The 14784-nt window shown below is 31.4% G+C and overlaps 1 protein-coding gene across 2 annotated transcripts in view; it reads left to right on the top strand.

Moving 5' to 3' along the window:
- Positions 1–14784, top strand: part of LOC114329770 (bone morphogenetic protein 1) — a 1195441-nt gene that overhangs the window by 970823 nt on the left and 209834 nt on the right. The window contains exon 5 of one of the 2 annotated variants that reach the window (XM_050650131.1): positions 4792–4818. The exons of the other annotated variant lie outside the window; for it this stretch is intronic. Within the exon in view, the coding sequence (XP_050506088.1) occupies positions 4792–4818 (27 nt within the window). The remainder of the gene's footprint in view (positions 1–4791; positions 4819–14784) is intronic. 2 annotated transcript variants of the gene reach the window in all.

The raw sequence follows: 14784 nt of genomic DNA, 5'->3' as shown, positions 1-14784 counted from the left end.
GAGTCGATCGAAAACAGGTCTCGAGGTTCGCGCGTCTTGCTCGTCTTGTACGAATCCTGCGGCACAAGCGATTGCTCTCCGCACACTAGTCGATTCAGTTTGCTCACATCTATTTTATTTATCAACCCAAACGACTATTTAGATCTGTAAAAAGTACGGTATTGTTACATTTTTAGTATCATTTGTATACAATGAGCATTATACAATTGAGGGTTCTATTTCCCCAAAGAATTTTATAATAAACACCTAGAAACAAAAGTTCAATGTTTTCAGAATTTTATATTATAAACAATATATTTCCACAAAGTTAGTAGGTAGTACTACAATCAATGAACATAACATGCACCGATCTTTAAATAAAAGTAAAATTTCATTCAGCGCAAAAAAACAACAAAAAACGAAGGAAACAAATAAAATAAACTACCTATTATGACTAAAAACGTGCGTCTCACTCGATCTTTCTCGTGCACTACGGATCGCAAGAGACGAGAGTCGTACAAGACGAGGAGATTGTGCAATCGTAAACGCCTCGTGTACGGAGCCCAATGCCACAACGAAGGAACTTGAGTGGCAGGGAGAAATCTACGCGATTTGAATCGAGCCGAGTGCTTCGAGCGTCGCTCCATGTGCGGACGGGCTTAAGTGACGGGGAGAGATCTACGCGATTGGAATCAAGTCGATTACTTCGAGCGTCGCTCCATGTGCGGACGGCCTTAGTGTACGGAGCGGTATTGCTTTGAAAGACATACCAAACACCTGAAGGTGATTAGGCGAATTACAGTTTATATGTACATTGAAAACATTTTAGAAGATCATGTTTTGCTATTTGAAAGCAATGTGCTAGTGAACGTGTTCATGTCGCTAGCATAATAAATACTTACCTTGATGAGATTCAATTTAAAAATTATACTAGACAGTATTTGGCCCAGATCAGATTTAAATCCGATTATAGCATTCGTGTGATATTTTAAAACATCGGACTCGTAAAATAAATCTTATTCTTATGATAGAGGTGGCTAAGGATAGAAGCACACAAAAATCCATTTTACATGCGTATTATGCAATATTTTTGTCCGAGAGTATACAAAAACGTTGCTTCCTTTTTTCTTTTCTTTTGAAATAATTTTAACAATTTAGTTTTTATTCCAATTTATACTGTTCTGTATTTTTTCTATAGTGGCAGATATATTTCCGTTATTTTAAAAGTACGCTTTAAATCCGAATATGGATAACGATCAGTCTGCTGGATGATTGAAACCTATCAACGAGAATTTCAGTCCTATTTGATTAAGTAGAAATTTATACTTTAATATTTGGCTCATTAAACCGGTGAGGCTAATCTCATAAATTTTTTTACCTTTTTTAGGAATATGGACAAATTTAGATTTTAGACAATTCTCAGGTTTATAGCCACTGTATATAACCACTTGTAAATGGTTATAAACAGTTTGGATTTTTTCAGTTTTCTCACTTTTGAGTTTCAGGAATACTGAATAAGTGTCATCTGGTCCAGCCCCTTTACTATTTTATATCCTTCTCAGAAACTTCTCTATTTCAGACGTCATTATACTTAACTTCATTTATGTTTGAAGTTTGTTACGAAATAGGGGACTTCTGTCTTTCTGTGTTTTTTCCATAATTCTTCTATTTCTTTTGTGTCTAAGACTGTTTCTTTCTTAGTTTTAAGAACTGTACTTTAAAATTAGGGGTCTACCCCAAAATCCCGAGAGCCAAAATCCAGACAGCCACAATCCCGACGGCCAAAATCCCGACATGCCAGAATTCCGACAGGTTTGATAAGTTTCTTTTTAACATATAATTACATTTATTTCTTATTTTTTGTTTATGGCCATCTGTTTTTTATTTTTTGTTACTAAACAAATGTATTTTGTGTTAAAAGTATTAAAGAAAAGTCGGAATTTTTACTTATGCGAGGATTATTGCATGTCGGGATTTTGGCCTGTCGGGATTCTGGCGTGTCGGTGTTTTGGCCGTCGGGATTTTGGCTGTCGGGATTTTGGCTGTCGGGATTTTGGGCGGCACCGTAAAATTAGATATGTTGAAATATACTGGTATTATTTAAAAATTAAAATCAAGATGAGAGCATAAAAACGATTCGCCAAGACAGTGATTAAAACTACATTTAACTTATCATCTCTTCCTCCAATACAAGATGCACCCTGTTTTCATAATCTCAGAGTTTAACACCAGGTTCAATTGTAAAATGATAATACAGGAATTTAAAAAAAATATAAATTATGTGAAGAAATCATACACAGTGCTTTTTAGATAAAACTATTCATCTTAAATAACTTTTAAACCACAGATTTTTAGAAAAAGCTCAAAATCACTTAAAAGTAATAATATTTGAAGGGGGAGACGTTATGCCATATTTAAGATTGGCACCCTCTCACCCTCGTATCATCCCTTTATTTTTTTGAATTACTTTCACCTTTTTTGATATTTGGATTCTCTTTTTTGTGCTGATTTCACAAATATATAACACATGATGCTTAAAGCGATTAGTTTGTGAGAAAAATAAATACAAAAGCAAGAAAACTGAAAATTTTTGAAGTCAGTACACAGAGGAGAATCCAAATATAAATTAAAACAGTTGGAAGTAATTTAAAAAAATTAAGGGATGGTACGGGGGGTGAGAGGGTTCCTTCCCCAGCAAGCTTAAATATGGCATAATGTGCCCTTCAAATATTATTTGACGTATTTTTGCGCATTTCCTAAAAATCAGTAGTTCAAAAGTTATTTGGTGGATAATTTTATCTAAAAAACACTGTATAAAAAACTAAGCGCAGTGGTTCGTTTTTATCGTATTATTGTCAGTATTCAATAACCTGCTAAAGGCAAAGTAAAAATAGGCAAAATAAAACGGTTTTGTCTTCGCATTGCAACTGAATAAAAATGGAATTTTTTTATTTTTATTGGTCTTTACTCATTTAAGTAACTAGGTCAATTTTCCGTTGGAATTTACCAGCTGAACAGACGGGGTCGTGATTTGTAAGTTTTTGAATTCCCTCTTGTCTTCTTCGCTTCAGCATACATCTGGCTTGCAATTTTTAGAAGCCATGGAGGTGTTACCAGGGAAATGGACCAATAAGTTTTCAATTAAAAATCTTTTAGTAATATTTTTAATATTTTTCAATATTATTAATGTTTCTATTAGGTTGAAAACTTTGCCTTAGATGCTAGTCACCTACTCCATAAATGTCAGTTGCAATGCGGGGATAAGCTTTCGTAGTTTTGTCACTTCGGGCAGAGAGCAGCAAACCTACGGCTCTCTGATGATGACTCAAAATAGAGTCGAAAATCGTCGATTTAGAGCGCTGGTTTGCGCTCCCTGTTCTAGGTGAAAAATAAGACGGTTTTGCCTTCTCATTGCATGCAACTGAATAAAAATGGAATTTTTTATTTTATTTTTAACCTGGTAAACTTTAGAGATTTAACACCCAAATAAATTAATAAAATTAAACAAAAATGTAGTGAAAATTATTTGCTGGAAAACCCTATTTGTAAAATGATCAAAAAAGATTTACTTAGGCCTAAAAGAAAATGTGTTCAAAAATTTAGTTATGTTTGTCTACAACGCTGTATTTTCCAATTTACGATAAAAATTTATGTAAATAAAGTTATAATTTAATTTAAAACAAATACTGTTTTAAAAAAGTTTCTGTAGGGTTATTAGTTTACGAGATACAGCGCAAAAACCCTTTGCACTGATTTTTTTAGATGGCTGCAGGGGAGACAAAGCAGCGACCCCATAAAATTGAACTTAAGCTTCCACTTACCCCCACAACAAAACAAAAAAATAAAATTGCGTACTCTAAAAAAAACACGTTTAAGCATAAAAAAAAGAAAATTTCAATGGACTATACATTGTATTAGTTATTTGATGTTTTGACGACAACGAAACTAATATTTTTTAAAAACAAAATCAATGGGAAAATCCCAGTAGCTGGCTGTATACCATAATTAAAAAATCATACAGAAGTAAAAAACTTCATTTGTACAATGGTATAAAAAAGTTTATTAAAAACCATTAAAAAAGGGATTCGCAAAACGTTTTAAAATTGTGACTAGTTAAAGAAAAAATATGGCAATACTTACGTTCTACTTAGTACATGAAACTAGCAACCTTATAAAATTGGTAACATCGAGAAATATGGTTTACATGATACTTATATGATATTTATAGCGACTATAACTAAATTTATAGCGATATTTTTAGCGATAAATATCATTATATGATATTTATAGTGAGTCGCTATAAAGATCATATAAGTATCATGTAAACCATATTTCTCGATGTTACCAATTTCATAATGTTGCTAGTTTCATGTACTAAGGAGAACGTAAGTATCACCACATTTTTTCTTCAACTAGTCACAATTTTAACCTTTTGCATTCATTCTAACGTGGAAATATTTCGTTCTAGGCACTGAAAATGATCTGATCTAGATCGAAAACGTTTTGCGAATCTTTTGGATGACTTTTAATGGTTTTTAATAAACTTTTTTATACCATTGTACAAACGAAGTTTTTATTTCTGTATGATTTAATATTTTTATATATTAAAATTAACTTATTAATCTGTATTCAACAAAACACTAAAGTTCAATAAGGAATAGGAAAAACCGTATTTAGAGCTCTTTATTTTAATATTTAGCGTTCTCTCTTCTTAGATCTTGATTGTTGCACGTGCGTTTGCCGATGGCATGGCACGTGCGGTGTTGACATGACTTGACGTGTTATCTTGTGTTGCCGTTGCTGCCTGTACAGTGGAGCTGCTGTTGGAGATCTCCCTGCGTGAGTACCTTAATCAACAACGTTAATACCTTTCACTTGTTCTGTCTTTCTCTTTTTCTTACATTCTAATCAGTATAATTTAAATAGTATTGATTTAAAAACAGGAGATGCTGTTTAATGATTGTTATAAACCTCACTTAAATATATAAAAGGAAAAGAGATTTCACTTTTATTATTAATTAAATGTTTAAACATAACTCCAAATAATAAACTTAAACAATATATAATAATGTAGGTATTACAATAATTGCACATAATAGCAGACCATAATGCACATTCTCCATATGAGTCAAATTTTTTTGCTGGAATCATATCAGGCTGTATCTTGTATTAATAATAACAATATGGGCTAGTCGTAAACCTAGTTGGGAATTTTTTATTTAACAAAAACTGAAAAACTTAATTTTTGCATTTTACACCCATATTTTTGCCTATAACCTGAAAATTATTGCTCCTACAAAAAAAATTATAGAAGGAAAACCTTTCGCTTTTCAATGAAATTACACTTGACTAGCTAGAAATTTAAAATGAAATGTTTAGTCTTTAATAAATAGCAATAATTGCGAAAACATTTTTCCTTGTTTTTTTTTTAATTTTCCTTTAACTTTTACTTTAAATTTTTTCGACCCCTTACACGTAAAATATTCATGTTCAGCCTTCATATTCGGCTTGGAAAAACTTTATAATATGATCGAATTATGTGCTAAATTTTGTGAGGATTGGTTTAATAGTTTTTGCATAATAATATTGCAATCTAGGATCCGCAAAAAAATTACAAATTTCCAAAATTGCCCTAAGTCAAACATAAGTACTCTAAATAATTAAAAATTTATTTTCGTTTAAAGTAAGGCTCAGTGTCTCAAACGTACTTTTTTTTAATGAATAACCATTTCAATTTCGTTGCAACACAAAACTATGGCCGCATCATATTCTAGTTCAATCAGAGAGTGCAGCAAGCACCTCTACCGGTTTCGAAACTTATTAGTCTCCCATCAGGAGGCACATATGCTGCTATCTCTGACCCAACTAGGACAAATTACGGCGTGGAGTCACGAATTGCAACGAACGAAATGGCAGGAATGCCCTAGCGGCAACTGCTAGCAAAAAACTAAGTTTTCAATCTAATAGCATAAAAAAAACATCCAAAAATATTATTCCACATCCTACCGGACTGAAAAAGATATATATATATATATATATATATATATATATATATATATATATATATATAGACAGGATGTGTGATCACAACTGACCAGTTAGGCACTAAATTGCTAATATAATTGGGTGTGCAGTTGAATAGGGAAAAAAGAAGACCATTAACGTGTTCTCATTTAAACCAATGCATTATATTTCGTACATAGTCATGTACATCATCAGATGCTAGGCTACAGTATACAAATAGTGAAAAAACAATCCAAATGTTACAAAATTTGATGACTTACTTTATAGAGACAGGATTGATGTTGGATAGAATAACTTTTTCCACTTCATGGTTTTGTACATGTACATACGAAATTACTTCTCAAAAAAAACAAATCGTAAAAAACTCGTCACAGGATAAAAACAGATTTCTATATCTTCGAAGATGTATATTTAAAACAGTTTAAAATTAATAAATATGTAGGTTGACTATAGTGGTCACATGGTTGACGTTTAGAGGTTGACACAAGAAGCCGGTACAAAATTAAATAAAATTATTAATAATTCTGATAAAATAAGGCAAAACCATCGATAATGTCAATATAGTCAACCTACATATTTATTAATTTTAAACTGTTTTAAATATACATCTTCGAAGATATAGAAATCTGTTTTTATCCTGTGACGAGTTTTTTACGATTTGTTTTTTTTTGAGAAGTAATTTCGTATGTACATGTACAAAACCATGAAGTGGAAAAAGTTATTCTATCCAACATCAATCCTGTCTCTATAAAGTAAGTCATCAAATTTTGTAACATTTGGATTGTTTTTTCACTATTTGTATATTGTAGCCTAGCATCTGATGATGTACATGACTATGTACGAAATATAATGCATTGGTTTAAATGAGAACACGTTAATGGTCTTCTTTTTTCCCTATTCAACTGCACACCCAATTATATTAGCAATTTAGTATATATATATATATATATATATATATATATATATATATATATATATATATATATATATATATATATATATAAAGAGTTTTTTTTGCTACCAGTTGCCGTTAGGGCATCTCAGCGATTTCGTTCGTTGCAATCCGTGATTGCACGCCGGGGTTTGTCCTAGTTAGGTCAGAGAGAGCAGCATATGTGCTTCCCGATGGGAGACTAATAAGTTTCGAAACCGGTAGATGTGCTTGCTGTACTCTCTGATTGAACTGGAATGATGATGCGGCTGTAGTTTCGTGTTGCAACGAAATTGAAAATGGATATTCATTTTTGATTTACATGTTTACTCTGATTGGAGTACGAAGGGAACCATTCTCGTTGGAACTTTACCGCGCTGAGCAGATGGGACGTGAATTATAAATTGTAAAATTCCCTCATCTTCCTTAGTCTCAGCATCCGTTATGGCTTGCAAATTGTAGAAGCCTCAGAGGTGTTACCAGAGAAGGTTCCCATTATTTTCAGTCTGGTAATAACATTTTTGGATGTTGTTTTATGAGCTTTTAGATTGAAAACTTAGTTTTTTACTTAGTTTTCAATCTAATAACACATAAAATAATACTAAAAATATTACCCTACATCCCACCCGATTGAAAACAATGGGATCCTTCTTTGGTTACACCTCCGAGGCTTCTAAAATTAGCAAGCTAAACGGATGCTGAGACTAAAGAAGATGAGGGAATTTTACAATTTATAATTCACGTCCCATCTGCTCAGCGCGGTAAAGTTCCAACGATAATGGTTCCCTTCGTACTCCAATCAGTGTAAACATGTAAATCAAAAATGAATAACCATTTTCAATTTCGTTGCAACACGAAACTACGGCCGCATCATATTCTGGTTCAATCAGAGAGTGCAGCAAGCACCTCTACCGGTTTAGAAACTTATTAGTCTCTCACCAGGAGGAACATATGCTGCTCTCTCTGACCCAACCAGGATAAACCCCGGCGTGCAGTTACGGATTGCAACGAACGAAATGGCAGGGATGCCCTAGCGGGAACCGCTAGCAAAAGGCTAAGTTTTCAATCTAATAGCACATAAAATAAGACTAAAAATATTACCCTTTATCCCACCAGATTGAAAACAATAATTGGAACCTTCTTTGGTTACACCTCTGAGGCTTCTAAAATTTGCAAGCCATAACGGATGCTGAGACTAAAGAAGATGAGGGAATTTTACAATTCCCGTGAATTATAAATTGTAAAATTTCCTCATCTTCTTCAGTCTCACCATCCGTTATGGCTTTCAAATTTTAGAAGCTTCGGAGGTGTAACCAGAGAAGGTTCCCATTGTATTTCAATCTGGTGGGATGTAGGGTAATATTTTTAGTATTATTTTATGTGCTGTGGGATTGAAAACTTAGTCTTTTGCTAGCAGTTGCCGCTAGGGTATCCCTGCCATTTCGTTCGTACTTTTTTTATTTAGCTTAATGCCTCGACAATTAATGGCCGTTGGCATGGTACAGTGGATTTTTTCCAATCAAGTACCTAGTATAATATGTAGTGTGTGTGTTGAATAAATGTCTTGTTACTTAGCAAAGTCTACGTCATTGTCTTTTCAAAGAGACGCTAATTGTATCCGAACGTCTGCGGTCCCTCCGTTGAGTACCAATCCCACAAGGATAGAAACTATTTTCATTCAGTAATTTTTAATAAATGAAAAATTCTTCACCCAGGTGAGATTCGAACTCATGGCCTTTAGAGCCAGAGAGAGGGTGATACGTACTTTAAAATCCGTCACTTATGGTCTAAGAGCCATATATTGGTCACATATTGTTCACAAATTGTTCCCTATGATTCCTCGAACACCGTACCGGCCATCTGGCTGCTGATACAAGTTGCGTTCATTACTGCGCAGCACACCTGTACAGGTAAACACAAAATCAGGGTGATTGATTAGTGTGAAAAAGCTTAGTAGATCCGCTATAGCAATAAAAGTTAATAACAAAAATTGTAGCTAACTTTGCGCTTCACATTACAAAATTAGTTAGAATGTTCGATAACATAGTGGCAGACCAAACTTTTGTTTTTTTTTAAACGGAACACCCCATATTTTATTTTATATTCGAAATCTTCTTAACTTCCCCATCACAAAAGTATAAAGGTTTGTTATGTTATACAGGGTATTTACAAACTTATAACCAATGTTCTATGAAAATCGTAATAAGTTCAGCTCCCTGTATAAATAAAAATAAGTATAACAGCAATGGTTTATTGGTGCCATATCTTTTTGTTGATTGTCAAAATTTAAAAAAATGGTTAATATTGCTAATTTTCTTTATATCGAATACAGGGTGAGTCAAAACGCAAGTACATTATTTTCACAGTAATTTTAAATAGAACACCCTAACTTGCTCTGAAAAATGAAAATATCTCGAAAACTAACAAATTTAGGCATAGGGAATATTATACAAAAATTAAAGTACGGTAATGATATTTTTCTATAGTAATATAAAATACAGGGTGTTCCATTTAAAATTTATGAGAAAAGAATGTACTTGCGGTTTGACTCACCCTGTATTCGATATAAGGAACATTAGCAATATCAACGATTCTTAAAAATTTTCACAATTAATAAAAAAATATGGCACCAATAAACCATCGCTGTTGTTCTATTTTTTTTTATTTATACAGGGACCTGAACTTGTTACGATTTTCATAAAAAATTGTTTATAACTTTGCAAAAGCCCTATATAACATAACAAACCTTTATATTTTTGTGATGGGGAAGTTAAGAGGATTTCGAATATAAAATAAAATGTAGGGTGTTCCATTTAAAAAAAACATAAGTTTGGTGCCAGTATGTTATCGAACACCTTGTAATAATCTAACTTATTTCGTAATGTGAAGCTGAAAGTTGGCCACAATTTATATTATTAACTTTTATTGCTATCTATTACTATAACGGATCTACTGAGTTTTATCACACTATCAATCACCCTGTATATTGAATTTAAATTATTTTAGGACGAAAAATTTTTTTGTCATTGCTTTTTAAACCACAGAAATGTCTGGCAATTACAGTTCATATTTCTAATAATGTGTATAGTCCAGGGCGCATCTGTTTTGAGATGGACGTTGAGAGGTGACTCAAATTTTTTTGCAGATATTGCTTGAAAATAACTCAAGTAATAATATTTGAGTTATCCTCCCACTCAAAATGGTCCAGAACATTGTTTAAATAATCAAAATGTCAAAGAAATATGAAGGAAAATTCGATTTGTTTATTGCTTTTTTGATTATAACTTTAAAATTATTCATTTCTGAGAAAAGTTGTGATAACATAAAAGTTGCGTAATTAAATTTGCTACAATATACAACTAGTTAAAAATTTAAAAAATAGTCACCCTTGTTGCAAAATAGCAATAATTGCCAAAAAAAACCATACAAAAACAAGTATTTGCATTTTACATTTTTAAACCATTTATGCTACACCTAGGACCTTAATATTTTACACAGAAAAACTATATGATATAGTTAAAGAACACTATAAATTTCATTACGATCGGTTTAATAGATTTTGCAAAATAAATTTTGCAATCCAGCTTTCGCATAAAAAATTCATTTCTTTAAATGTTGCAGGACTGAAAATAAAGCAGATAGCAAGTTGAATTTTTTTTCTTATAGAAGTGTACTGTGCCTTTCATTTGCAGTCTGCAAAATTAAAATCGATTAATTACCACGGCGTCACGAAATTTTTTAAATAAACATTCATTTTTGGTGCTACGCGCAGGACAGCGATGTTCGATTCACACAAGTTGATTTCCACCCAAATTTCTTCCAATCTTTATCTAATATATTATTTTCTTACTCTATATTTTGTTGCATTTTAATATTTTAATTCCACAAAAATCAAACTAACTTTATTATTGTTTGTAAAATATTGTTTAAACAATTGCATATATTTAAAAATAATAAACTTTTATTCTCTAAGATAAAATATATGAATAAAGAAAGTTTTTGCTACAAAAAGTGTTATTTCAAAGGATAGAGCATGTGTTTTTATTTTGCAATAAACAAATTTATTTATTTATATCGAAATGTAATAAAAATTAAAATGTATCAATCATTATCAAAGGTCATTGGAATGCAAAATCAAAGCAAACTATCCGCTCTCCTGCGCGTAACACCAATAATATAATTAATGGTTATTTAAAAAAATTCCTGACGTCGTGGTAGTTAATCGATTTTAGTTTTGAAAATTGCAAGTGAAAGGTACAGTACACTTCTATAAGCAAAAAAAAATCAACTTGCTATCTGCTTTATTTTCAGTCCTGTAACATTTTGAAAAAATGAATTTTTTTTGCGAAAGCTGGATTTATTTTGCAAAATCTATTAAACCAATCTCAAATAAATTTACAATATTGTTTTACTGTATCATAAAGTTTTTCTGGGTGAAATATGAAGGTCCTAAGTGTAGCATAAATGGTTGAAAAACGTAAAATGCCAATACTTGTTTTTATGTTTTTTTCGGCAATTATTGTTATTTTGCAACAAGGGTGACTGCTTTTTAAATATCTAACCAACTCTATACTGTAGAAAATTTAATTACACAACTTTTATGTCAGTAAAACTTTCATCGGAAATGAATACTTTTAAAGTTATAATCAAAAAACGAAGAAAAAAATAGAGTTTTTCCTTAATTTTTTAACATTTTGATTATTTAAACAATGTTCCGGACCTTTTTGAGAGGGAGGATAACTCAAATATTATTATTTAAATTATTTTCAAGCAATTTCTGCAAAAAAAAGTTGAGTCACCTCTCAACGTCCAAATGTACTAGTATTTTTACAGATGCGCCATGGTCTATTAAAAAGTAATGACAATAATTTTAAATTCGATATGTTTACCTGTACAAGTGTGCTGCGCTGTAATGAACGCAACCTGTATCAGTAGCCAGATGGTCGGTACTCGGTGTTCGAGGAAGCATTGGGAACAATATATGAAAGAATCAGCCGTCTTAAAATGATTTTTTTTCCGACGCTCTTGGTCCATTAGAAGAGTCTAGGGAGTTTAGGCGAGCAAAAATGTTTATTGCAGGGAATTTAAAAAGATATTTGAAAATACCATATTTGAAACCTTTGCGTCCCGAGACATCAAATGAAAAGAAAAGATCCAAAAGAGGAGATGAAAAAGATGTTAAAAAAAAATTGAGAAATGTTTACAGTTGTGTCGTGATTTTGAACTAACCGATTCACTTTTTGCTCGGTCCTCAGACTGGCTACCACCATCAACATAATTTTAAGACATTCACTATGCTCTCCTTGTTGACCGATTTCATTTTTTCATAGTGCGTTTGAAAGTTTGAGCCCTTCTGTATATAAGTAATAAAATTCGACTACTTAAACTACTTACTGTGGGTTCGGCATAATTTTGCACAATTTTTTTTTGCGGACCCTGGATTACAAAAGTATTTTGCAAAAACTGTTAAACTGTATTATATAATTTTCTAGGCGGAATATAGACAAGGCGGAAACGGCGGGTTCGTTGGGAAAAATATTCCCATGAGATATTTTTGCATAATCACATTCGTGAGACATCTCAGAATAAGGATCAAGAAGTCGCCCACGTGAAAAGTGGGCCAATTTTTTTTTAACAATTTTTTTTTTAATCAAATTGCAAAAATCAATAGTTTTGGCCCGGACTATTTTTTTTAGGTTTTTTGGACCATTCTGGACAAAAAAACTTTCTTATAATTTTTCTCTAAAGTTAATCTTTTTCGAGTTATAAGCAATTTAAAATTTGAAAAACGCGAAAATGGCCATTTTTAAGACTTAATAACTCGTTTAAAAATTATTTTTATGAAAGTCAGAAAGTGACTAAATCAAAGTTTAAAGTCGCCGCTACATGATCCTGAAGAAATCTGTGTCATTAATTTACTACTAAGCTGTTATTTTTAATTAATCAGAATTTACAGCGGCCGTACACGTGCATGGCACGTATTATTATTACTTAAAACTTAAAAATAACACCTTAGTAATAAAATAATGACAAAAATTTCTTCAGGATCTTGTAGGGGTGGCTTTAAACTTTGATTTAGTCATATACTGACTTTCATAATAATAACTTTTAACCGAGTTATTAAGCCTTGAAAATCGCCATTTTTCGTTTTTTTCAATTTTAAATTGCTTATAAGTCGAAAACGATCAACTTTACAGAAAAATTATAAGAGACCTTTTTTGTCCAGAATGGTCCAAAAATTAAAAAAAAAATTGTTCGGGCCAAAAATATTGATTCTTGCAATTTGATTAAAAAAAATTGTTAAAAAAAGATTGGCCCACTTTTCACGTGGGCGACTTCTTGAACCTTATTCTGGGATATCTCACGAATGTGATTATGCAAAAAAATCTCATGGGAATATTTTTCCCTTCGAACCCGCCGTTTTCGCCTTGTCTAATATAAAGTTTGTAAATTATGTATAACAAATTATAATACTGCATTGATATATACGGGTAAACTGCATTAATTGCTATTTTTTAAACTATAAACATTAAATTTTCTACCTAGCCAAATATTATGTAATAATTGGAAAATGAAACTTTTAGCTTGTATAATTTTTTTTGTTTTAGCAAAATCTTTCAGTTATTGGCAAAAATATAGGCGCAAAAAGTAAAAAATAATTTTTTTTCAGATTTGAATTATTAAAACATTAAGCATTGCGAGTGGCGCCTATCTTAATAATTATTGATACAAGGTATATTCTAAAGCGAATTCAGCAAAAAATAGACTCCTATGAAAACATCATCAGTTCAAAACATCGCCTGGACTAAATATGAAAATTGCATTTACTGTTATTTACGTTATTCGTCACGTAATATTATGACCATGCCATTTGATTTTTAAATGGTTTTAAAATATAGGTCCAAGATAATATACAGAGAGAGTCTGTAAAGTGGAATAAATTCAATATCTCAAATACTAATTGTTTTTTTGGAAAATGCTCAGACCCGTCGATTAGTATTTCAAATTGTCCTTTTTGACATTCAATAATAATGTATACAGGGTGTCCCAATTTAGAGATATGACGTCATCGTCGATTTTCTTAAATGGCAACACTGTCATTTTGATAGCTAATTTGATAGGGTTTGTAAAGTTATACATAACTGCAAAATATCAAATTTTTATTCTCTACCATTTACAAGATAATAGAAAATAACAAAGTTATATCTGTAATTTGGAATATATTCAATAATTAAAATACTAACTGTTTTTTTGAAAAATGCTCAGACCCGTCGATTAGTATATCAAATTGTCCTTTTTGACATATAATAATAATGTATACAGGGTGTCCCAATTTAGAGATATGACGTCATCGTTGATTTTCTTAAATGGCAACACTGTCATTTTGATAGCTATTTTGATAGGGTGTGTAAAGTTATACACAACTGCAAAATTTCAAATTTGTATTCTCTACCATTTAGATGATAATAAAAAATAACAAAGTTATGAAAAAGAAGTAATCAACTAATAATTGAATTTAATTACTTCAATAAATTAAGCAAAAACTCATAATGTTGCCCTCAATTATTGTCAAATTGTCAATGGGCAACGTTATGAGCATTTGCTTAATTGAAATAAATAAATTCAATTATTATTTGATTACTTTTTGTTCTTCATAACTTTGTTATTTTTTATTATCTTGTAAATGGTAGGGAATAAAAATTTGAAATTTTTCAGATGTGTATAACTTTACACACGCTATCAAAATAGCTATCAAAATAATAGTGTTGCCATTTAAGAAAATCAACGATGACGTCATATCTCTAAATTGGGACACCCTGTATACATTATTATTATATGTCAAAAATGAC

This window comes from Diabrotica virgifera, chromosome 5, assembly GCF_917563875.1.
Source record: "Diabrotica virgifera virgifera chromosome 5, PGI_DIABVI_V3a".
Classification (NCBI taxonomy): domain Eukaryota; kingdom Metazoa; phylum Arthropoda; class Insecta; order Coleoptera; family Chrysomelidae; genus Diabrotica; species Diabrotica virgifera.
The sequence above is the reverse complement of the archived record's forward strand: the minus strand, read 5'-3'. Positions and strand labels throughout refer to the sequence as shown.